Source organism: Echinops telfairi, unplaced genomic scaffold, assembly GCF_000313985.2.
Source record: "Echinops telfairi isolate 266 unplaced genomic scaffold, ASM31398v2 ScPeMD7_7416;HRSCAF=8454, whole genome shotgun sequence".
Lineage (NCBI taxonomy): Eukaryota > Metazoa > Chordata > Mammalia > Afrosoricida > Tenrecidae > Echinops > Echinops telfairi.
In genome coordinates, this window is record NW_022111316.1 from 4,650,985 (window position 1) to 4,661,339 (window position 10,355).

A 10,355-nucleotide genomic window follows, 5' to 3' on the forward strand; every position below is an offset into this window, starting at 1 on the left:
GATCGAGGGTTTCTGCGTGTGAGGTGTCCTGTGGGGCTGCAGAGTCCTTTGGAGATATTAAACCGAGGCTTGAAGGCTTTGTCCAAGCCACCCGCGACAATCAATCCATCTCCTCTCCCTGCCTCCGGACTGGTGTCCGAGCTGAAATGGGCAAAGGCATCCTTCTCGATGTCTGGGTGAAGCCTTCACCCCCCCTGGCCACCTTTCTTCCATCCCCAGCCAGCCCGATCCTCCCCACAGGCTCTCTCCTCAGCCACCTGCCTCTCCTCCGGCCCTCCTGTCCCTTGCATCATCCCCCCAGCCCCCTCCCTTCCTCCCTGCCTTCTGTGTCTCCCAGCCCTGCTCTGACGTGGGAGGTGAAGGGGGGGGGGCGGATGACTCACAGTGTTATGATGCAGTTCCACAACACACAGCCACATTCACCCACAGACCGAGGCTCAGAACCAGAGGCAACCTCTGGCCCCCCAGCAGCTGGTCAGCTTGGCAACCGCCCCCCCGCCCCGTCTTGAAGCCCCTAACTAGTCCCCTATCCCTCCCCCTCCCCCATTGAAGGAGCAGAAAGAGAAGCGAGAAGAGTGAGCTGAGAGATTGAGAGAGAGGGAGATAGACGGAGATCTCGGGAGCAGACCGCAAGGTGAGGGGCCAGCCCACCCCCCACCCCCTTTGGCAAATGTCCTCCGCGGGCTGCGCGTTGCTTGCTCCCCTCGGCAAAAAGCGGCATGCCCCCACCCTCGGCCCTCCCTTCCCCTCCCCGCTGCCTCCATCCTTCTCCAAGCTGCAAGCTCCCGCACTTCTTTCCCGGTAACTTCGGCGACGGCGGCAGCAGGCGTCATTGGTGCAGACCCCCGAAGCCCGCCCGGGAAGCTGACTGCGCTGCTCGGGGTTTGGACCGGACCACGCCAGCCCGGGAGGCGGGAGGGGGCCGGAGCCTCCGAGCAGATCCGTGGGGAGCAGATGCCCCCCCCTCCCTTTGCTTTTTTTCTGGGAGGCACGGGATTCGCACCTGGTTCCTCCAGCCTCCGCCTCGGCGCCTCAGCTGGCAGCGCTGCCGAAGCCTCGACGCTCCCCTCCCCCAGTCTCCCCCGTCTCCGTGCGGGGTCCACTCCCCACCGCCCCCGCACCCCCAGCGTTTAGCAAGCCTTTGTTGTCTCCCAGTCCTTTGCCTACCTTGCTTCTCCGGGGGAAAAGAAATGGCCCCTAATCCCCTTCTGAGCTTGCTTGGCCTTCCAGGCAGCCTCTCCGGGGCTTGGCAGGGAGGAGTGGAGGTGGAGGGTTGGGGGTGGGAGGGAGGCGTGCCGCCCCGAGAGAGCCCCAGGGGCTAGCACCTGGAGCGGCCCCTGTCCCCACCCTGGACGAAGGTGTTGCTTGGGGTGCAGATCCCAGAGGAGCTCGCAGGCCAAGCTGAAGTGGATGTGGGCTGGTGGTTCCCCTGCCGCCAGACCCCAATGTCACCCTGAATCAGCCCAAGGTGCCTAACTGGGGTCCTGTCAGTGGGGGAGGCCAGAAGCTGAAGATGGTCTCTCCAGGGGCTTCAGTGGAGTGGGGCTGCCTGGACCCCGGCTGATGGCCACTGCAGAGGGCAGGAGGAGGAGAGGGCCGTCTGCCCAGGCTCATCAGCACGGCACTGTGTCTTCTTAGGCATACTGGTCTAGTGGTGCCTTGTCGGAGCACCCAGCTGCCAACCAGACTTGGGTTTTCCATCATGGGTCAGAAAGCCCCAGAAGAAAACTACACTCCCCTGCTTATCAGAGCCACCAGAGAACCACTTCCCTTCTTATCCTCTGCCCCCAGCCACCTCTTCAAGATCCCACATGAGCACCAGCAAGGCTGTGCACTTCAGTCACCAGCAGTCACTGCTGTTGGTGCTAGGGCTCGGAAGAAGGTGGGAATACTATTCTCTGCCCGGAACTCCAAAGCACAGCTTCTGGAAATCAGCTGCTCCTATTCACAGTGGAGGCCCCTCTGGCACTTGCCTGGCCCTGGAGACCTGACTCACTCATTGGTTCTAGCTCAGGCAGATTTGTGGGAAGGAAAGATGTCTCTGCAGGGCGGCTGGCTACCTAAGCCCTTGACCCAGGACAAAAGCCACTGTTAGCAGAGGGCAGTAGAAAGTGCAAGAGAGCCCAGAGGCTGCTCAGGCTGCCTGGCGCTTCTGCTGGACTGGACTGAGTGGCCCAAGGCACGGGATTCGGGAACGGCCACATGAGGCTCTTCATCCATGGAGACATCCTTAAAGTTCTAGCAGAGTCCCAGCACGCAGCCCCCTGCTCCCCAGGCAAGGAAGGGCCTAGGCAGTGTGTACCTGTCTGTCCTTCCCATACAAATGTGTGAAGGGCCAGCCGGGCTGCATATGCAAATCACCAGGCACCCCAATTCTTCCAAGGCCTTGGGCCTGGTGACCAGTCCCATCACTGCCTATGCAGCGCAATGCCTCATGGATGAGCTGAACTCCAAGGAGAGGGCACTTGCAGTGACGTGGCTCCCATGGCAGCCTTTGTGCCAACAGACTGCTCTCAGTGGAAAACGGTGGAGGCTGCTACAGCCCCAGGAGGGCAAGACACCAGCTCTCTGGCTATGGCACTGGCAGCCTGGAGCCACTGCCAGGCTGGCCAAAGCAGAACTGGAATCCAGGCAGCCTGGAGACCCAGTGCCACTGGGTGCTGGGGAGGGTGCCAGGATGGGGTTAGGAAGTAGGGGGAAAGTGCCTGAGCCTCCGCTTCACCCCTTAAGAGAAGATTCTCGCAAGGTCCTCTGCTCTCCTGATGCGCCTCTCCCTCTTCCCAGGTGATTCCCTTTTCTGTCTGGTTCTCGTCTGGGGGGGCCCTGGCCGGGCAGCCCCCCCACATTTCTCCTGCCCTGAAACACGGCTCTAGCCAACCTGCTCCGCTGCTTCACCTGCGATCGTCTGTGTGGGGGCTGCACGGCGCCAGCCCCTCCAGCCCGCCAAGGCATCGCGCTCCAACCTGTCATGCCCAGCTGCGACCCCGGCCCGGGCGCTGCCTGCCTCCCCACCAAGACTTTCCGCAGCTACCTACCCCGCTGCCACCGAACTTACAGCTGCGTCCACTGCCGTGCGCACCTGGCCAAACACGATGAGCTTATTTCCAAGGTACGCTAGGTGGGGGACCGCCACTCCCGTTTTTGCTCTCTCACAAGGAGCTGGGGCGCTAACAAAGCCTCCTCTCCATCTCCACAGTCCTTTCAAGGGAGCCATGGCCGAGCGTACCTGTTTAACTCAGTGTGAGTCTCCCGCCTTCTTTGGGCATGTGTGTGGTGTGTGCATGGGGTGTCTTCTTTGGTAGAGATGGGGAGCTAGGCCACCAGGTCAGAATCTTGCATCTTCTCCTTTGGCCACCCCTCTTGCCAAAGGGGCTCTGAAAATCCACCTGCAGCTTACTGGGGTGGGTGCTCTGGACAGTTTCTGCAGGTGCGCAGCTCACAGAGGGGCAGACCACCAAGGCCGGTGTTGCCAGGCACCCAGAGATGGGGTGGTTGAGCTCTCTCCAGACAGGACTTCCAAAGGGCTGTTGGGGGCACTGGACTGATCGAGCCCCCTCCCCACCGGGTGCTGGGTCCTTCCTGTTTCCTGAGACAGGGTCAACGTGGGCTGCGGGCCAGCTGAACAGCGCCTCCTGCTCACGGGGCTCCACTCGGTAGCTGATATTTTCTGTGAGAGCTGCAAAACCACGTTGGGCTGGAAATATGTGAGTACCCAAGGAGCAGGGCCTGTCCTCTGTTTCTCCAGGGCCACCTGTGGCCACCAGTCAGGTCTTTGCGTGGTTTGAAGGGCAAGCTCACTGCTGGCTTGGGGGCACTTGGCACAGAGGCCATCTAAGGGGCAAGAGGGCTGCTGTGTCCAACCATCACTGCTTCCCCCTCCACCAGGAACAAGCATTTGAGACGAGCCAGAAGTACAAGGAAGGGAAGTACATCATTGAAATGTCCCACATGGTAAAGGACAACGGCTGGGACTGAGGGGCTCAAGCAGGCTATGCCCTTCCTCCGCATGCCCCATCCTCCCTCTCACATGCCCCCTGGTCCTGCCAAGCTGTCCATACCAGCATGAGTACTGTCCACCCCTGGGGGAAACCCGGCTCCAATCAGCCCCTCCCCTGCCCTCACCTCATCACTACCAGACCCCTTGCAGAAAAGGGGCTTGGAGTATCCCAGGGGTGTTCAAGGCTCAGGGGTGGGCGGCCATCAGGGAGACACAGACCGGGGGAGAAAAGGGGTGGCTATGGGACCCCAAGGTCCGGAATATTAAGGCAGTGACCAGGTGTACTCAGGCAGAGGCGGCCAGGGGAGGAGTCAGCTTTTGCCTCACCAGCTCTTGACAGAACAGAGGACAACCTTGGCTCACAGGGCCGGTAGGACCCCGGCCACAGGAGAATAGCAGATGAGGAAACGCTTGGGTTCCAATGGCATGTGGGCCTCAGACACCAGGAGGGCCCAGACTCCCACAGAAGGGGAAGAGTTTCCCACCCCACCCCCAGTCAGTAGGTCGCAGGAGGACTTGGGGGTGGAAGGAGAAATCACAATCCCAGATTCTGGGAAAACATAAAAAGGCTCAGAGGGGTTTCCATTTCACGCCACTTGGTAGTTGATCTTGGCACTAAAAAGGCACTTTGAGTAGCTAATCTGTGCTGTGGGACAGAGGAGACTGCCCCGGGGAAGTGCCCGCCCCCCACCTGTGTTGGCTGTCCCAGAGCAGGCAGTCCTGGTGGACATTCCCAGGCCCTGCCACTGCTCCCTGGAGGGAAAAAGGGAGAATCAGTGCTACGGGGCCGGTCTTTCCCGTGGCTGCCACCAGCGAATGATACTTTTGTATGATACATAAAATGTTTGGGTCTATTTTTAATAAAAAGGGGAAAAGCAACCTTGAGGAGCTGTCCTCTGACTTTTCTTCCTCCTGCAGTCCCGTCCTGGCCTCCCTGCCCTCTTACCACAAGAGGGCAGCAGAGTAACTTTTTAAGACAACACCCCCCCCACACACTTGCGCTTTTATAAAACACATCAAAAGGCAGTCCAGTTTAGTCAATTCCAACTCGTGGCAATCCCAGCGAGTAAAGGTGCACAGTTATACTCTGTGAACACAAAGTGTCCAGGAGACAGAATGGAATTGACAGCCTCGCTTTAGAAACCCAGAGGCATATTGCCAGGCCTTTCTTGTGCACCACTAGGAACCGCACCATTCAGTGAATGGCTGGATTGTGCCATCCAGGGCCACCTTTTTTTTTTTTGCTGTGATGGGCATTCAGGTGAGCTTTTGCTTAGTAAGAATGAGTTTTGTGAGGTATGTTCCAGCTGAAGCTTGGAACCCTTGACAATGAATCAATGTGTGCCTGGATCCAGGACTGGGCAGCAGGAGGAAACGTCTCAGAAGTTTCCTTGGGTATGACTGCGTTTCAGCCTGGTCTGTAATGTTTGTGTCAGCTCCTGGCCAAACTCAGGCTAAAAGAAAAATCAATCAGCCAAGGCACTGCGCTGGCAGTTGATAAGTGCAACAAAACAGCTCGAAATTGCAGCATCAATACAATCTAGAGCCAAGGGCATTTTGGGGGCAGTGAAATAAAAATCCTTTTTACTGTTGGGTCTTGGGCACCTGCGTGGGGAGGGGCACACATTGCTTAAAAACCTTGCGCGGTAAGCGAAGTTGTTATTCAGATTCACTCCTTGATACAATTGTATCTAGAACCCCTGCTAATTGCTAGGGAAACCCAGCTGTATAGTGTAACAATTTGAAAACAGCAGCCACTTCCTGGGAGAACAACGAAGCTTTCTACTCCCATTAAAAGTTAGTCTTGGAAACCCCAAGGGGCAATGCTACCGTGCTACAGGGTTGCTATGAGTTGGTATCAACTCAATGAGAGTGCTGCTTACTTGCCAGGCATTAGGTAGAGCACTGGCGAAGGAAGCCAGGGTAAGTGAAACCTGACTTCGTGGGGCTCATGGTGACGATGGGCAGGCAATTCCAGTAGGGTTGATCCTTAGAGCCAAGTCCATTTGAGTCTGGGCAGGGACTTTCAGTGTGGGAGCTCAGAGGAGAGGATCTGAGTTCAGATGTGAAGGCATCTCAAAAGGGAAGACTGGCCTAGGAGAAGCCAGACTGCCAAGTGCTAAGTGGGGGAGTGTCTCAGGCACAAGGAACTGCGTGTAAGTCAAAGGCAAGCTAGTCCATTTGAGGGAGAAAACACTAAGTTCCCTAAGGCTGCAGTGTAGGTGCCATGGCGGTGAGGAGAGACAAGAGACAAAATAGGAGACAGGGAGCTGTCAGAAACCAATTTAGGGAACCCAGATTCCATCCCTGGGGTAGTAAGGAGCCCCTGGGGGTGCAGGCAGTGGTTATTTAACAGCTACTAAAGGACAGAGGTTTGACCCGGCCAGTGGCTCGTGGTAGAAACACAGCATTGCAGTTTCGGGAACCCTGTTAAGGAACTGACTCAAAGCCTCAAAGGTTTTTTTTTGTTTGGGGGATGTTACCTCTCACCCAAAAGGTCTCAGGGACAGTGGCCTATCCCATCCTTCAGTGTCTGCTTTACCCAACGGGGGAAGCCTACATCTTTCTTGTGGGCTCCAGCATGGGGCCAGAAGCCCTGTTCTTCTCAGCCTCCATGCTGACCCAAGTGGGGGAGGTTGTCTTCAACCCTAAACTGTCCTTGGAAATCAGCCCCAAACTAGCTGCTCTTCCTTGATCCACTATCTTAAGAAACCAAGAACTCTGGGAGACTAAGAAGGCAGTGGTGTCACTGTCCTCAAGTTCCTCCTAAGCTCCTTTGGAAGGACCATTCTCTGGCATGGGATCCAGAGTTTGAGCTTAATCTTTGAAGCATAGATCAAGCCATGGGCAGCCCCAGTCTAACTTACAGATAGATATGCAGGCAGGTGAACCTTCCAGAAACATCAAGTACCCTGTGACCAGCAAGGTTAGGGATGACAGGTGGAGGAGCAATGGGCCTTGGCAAAATCCCGAGAGGCAGGGAAGGGCTTCTCCCTGGGGATGGGTCCTTGTGGATTAGCCATTTCCCTGTGCATCCTATCTAAGGAGGTATACTCTAGGCCCAGGGATTCTCCAATCCCCTCCACTCATCCTCCAACCCAGGCCGAGTTTGGAAACCGGGTGTCCCCTTTGACTAACAGGCCACAACTCCTGTCCTTCAAGGCTTGGGACTGGAGGGTGCCCTCCTAGAAGCAGCAGATAACATTCGAAACTTTCCACTCCGCAGATCAGGGCACCTCCCAGAAACAAAACCATTCACCAGGCGTTCGAAACCCCCGTGTCGAACCCCGTGTGTCAGAAGTGTGTGGCGGGGTTTTTCAAGGACTGAGCCCCTTTTCACAGGATGCGGGGGCAATAGATGGTCAGGCTCTTTTTCTGAGAGGCCTGAGTTGTCCCAAGCTTTTGGGATGCAGCCAAGCTTGTTAACTATCTGCACCAAGGGATTTCCCAAGAAGAAAAGGCCCACTTAACCTCCCCACATGGGTCTACAAAACAAAAACAGACCAGACAGGTGAGCTGGTACTCTTTTGATTAGATCTAGGCACTATTTTCTGGAGTTGATTTCACCTCTGACAATTATGAGGGGGCCACGAGGGACGCAGTGTCAAACGTGTGCAGCATGTGGAAGCAGCTATATCAATGTTGAGTGATTAGTACTAAATACTACTGGACTCCGAAGATCACCACCTGGCTCAAGGATTGGTAGCCAGATGGTCAAGGAAGTCACCCCCGAGGAGGCAGCCAACGCTGGGTAGCACTACCCGGCCAATGCCCTTTTAACATTGCACTGCTAGTGATCGGTGCAGACAGTAGCACAATGTGAAAAGAGCTCTGGCCAGCAGCAGAGGCGGCCGGCTCTGCCTCCTCACCCCTTCCCTGGGCCCCTGGGCCTCCCTCTGCCCCCATTCATCCTCACTCCAGACCCCCTCCCTTCCAGTCCTTTCTTGGTATTGGCCCTATCTTCTCTGCATTCTTTTGCAAGCCTTCTTCACCCCTTCCGCCCACACAGAGAAGAGCCTTGTGCTTTGAAGTTTGGGGCAGGGGGGAGGGGGAGCAGACAGGGTTCAGGAAGGCAAGCCAATGAATACCTTGAAGTTGGTGCTCAATCCCCACAGCAGGTGGCTGGTAAAAACAGTCGGGGGTACCCTTGTTTGAGCCTCTAGCTACACCTGCATTTCTGCCAGTCTCTCTTCTAGAAAGCTTGCTGGCCAGGACAAGAGTCTTCAATTCTTCCCAACTCGAGAACTCGCTCCTTTAGTATAGATGAAGGGGACCTTGGGCCTCAAAGGGGCAATCTAAGCTGAAACTCCAGGGCCAGGGGTGGGTGGGTGTGGTCCCAGGCCCCCAGGGGGCAGGAGAGAAGGTTCCCGATCCAATGGAGAAGTCCCACCCAAGGGTCTCCTGCTGGAAGTCTAGACAGCCTTTTATGAATTGCCTGAGACAGAAGAGGGAGGCTGCTTCCCTCTAGTTCAGAGTTGGGGTAGGCTTTTGTTGGCTGGGCAAATAAAACCAGAGTCACTTGAGGTCCTACCCAGGGCCCCTTTCACTTCTCCTCCTGAGCCTCCCCCACTCCACCACCACCCACCAACCTTCTTAAACTAACAGCCTGAAGCACAGGCACAACAACCAGAGCCCAATTTTTTAAAGACCAGGAGGCTACCCTGGAGGGTCACCTGTATACCCAAAAGTCCAGGGCTGGGAGTACTCGAGCCACTGGGCAGTGGCCCCAAGACTCAGTTCCAGTTCTGCGCTGGGGAAAGGTGAGCACCCCACTCCTAAGAGGTAGCCCAGAGAGACAGCGGCTGTGGGGGTGAGTGCTGAGGCGTACTATCCCCTGATGGTCCCCAGGAGAAGCCCTCCCCACAGAAGGGCGGAGGGCAGCATTTCAGTCGGGTGCTCTTACTCTGGGCTTCCCCTCTCTCCCCCACCCCACTCCGTCTCAGGAAACAGGAGAGGTTCTCCCGCCTTCCCAGGCAGAGTGGGTTCCTGTGTCCTGCAAACAAGAGCCCCGGCCCACAGCGTGCACAGTTCTAAAAGGCGGAAACGAAGGCCTTGCTGGGGTCAGTGTCCAGGCCTCTGCTCCTGGGGTTGGGCAAACCGGTGCCAGCTGGGAAATGGATCCGGCCAACAGGAGGCAGCGAGGCAAGGCTGCCCAGCAGGCTTCAAGACTTCCCCAAGGAGTTCCCAGCTCTTTTTCTCAAGCCCCCCACCCCCGCCCCTGCAAGAAGACAGAAGGGGCTAGGACCAAGATCCCCCTCTGTCGACTCACCGACCCAACTCTGTCCTTAGGAGCAGGCCGGGAAATTCACCAGCCAGCAGGGCCCCTCCCCCACCTTGGGCCCAGGAGCCATCCCCCAGCTCCTTCCCCAAGCGGGTGTCGAGATCGAGGAGGAAATGGGGGAGGGGAGGCCCGGCTCAAATTCTCTCCACTCCCCCTCCTCATTGGCCACCATCTTCCGGCCCCTGCCCCCCAGAGCAGCAGGAGATGGGGCCCAGCCTGTGGAAGGGAGAGAAAGGGCAGGTGGAGGGTTAGCGAGAGCAGCGGGGCAGGGGGCTGGCCCCGACTGTCTCCTCCCACCCTCTGCCCGCAGCCATGGCGACCGGAGGAGGAGACCAGGAGGGTCCTGAAAGCCATGTTCTGTGAATGGGATGGGCCGGGGGCGGGGGGCAGCTGGGAAGCGGGGGGCGCTCCCTCTCAACACCCAACTGTGCTTCCCCCTCCCACATACCAACACCTCGAGGCTGGACCACACACCCACACACACGAACTCTCGCCATACTTGCCGCCCAACTCAGGCCCTCATCACACACTTGCCCTCCAGAGCCAGAAGTGCACCGGGCGCGCGCGAGGCTCCCCCCACATCCCGGCACACCCTCCCCCAGCACCCCGCAACTCGGAGCTCAGGGGCGGACCTCGGAGCCGTACCCACTCACCCCACAACTTCTCCGGCCGCGCAACTCCCGGCTCTGCCTCGGTCGCTGGGTCGCCCTGGGAACACGCCCGCCCGTCTTCGGAACGCTAGCGCACATGCCCAGGCACACAGATGGTCCAGCTTCGGGGTGCTCCTCCGGCCCGCCCCCCACCCCGGCCCTTCCCCGCCACACCCCCCGCAGCAAAATGACAGGGCGAGAACTTCGCAGCGACAGTTTGCTCCGAGAGGGACCCCCCAGGAGGGATGCCCACCGGTGGAGAAAGAGGAGGGAGAGAAAGCGCCCAGACCACCGCCCCCCTCCGCCGAGCCCCAAGCACCCCGAAAGCCGGCGGCGTTACCCTTGGGCGCTCGCGACACTACACACTGCTCTCCGAGGCGTTCCGTGCCCGCCACCTTCTTCCCGGGCTCTTTCTCTGCCCCGGCCT

The 10,355-nt window shown here is 58.0% G+C and overlaps 1 protein-coding gene across 1 annotated transcript; it reads left to right on the forward strand.

Moving 5' to 3' along the window:
• The first annotated feature begins 454 nt into the window (after positions 1 to 454).
• YPEL4 (yippee like 4) lies at positions 455 to 4,882 on the forward strand. The gene is made up of 5 exons (XM_004714907.2): positions 455 to 634; positions 2,785 to 3,109; positions 3,197 to 3,240; positions 3,596 to 3,704; positions 3,886 to 4,882. Exons 2-5 carry the CDS (start codon positions 2,969 to 2,971, stop codon positions 3,973 to 3,975), a joined length of 384 nt encoding a protein of 127 aa, XP_004714964.1. The 5' UTR covers positions 455 to 634; positions 2,785 to 2,968; the 3' UTR covers positions 3,976 to 4,882.
• Positions 4,883 to 10,355: the final 5,473 nt, after the last annotated feature.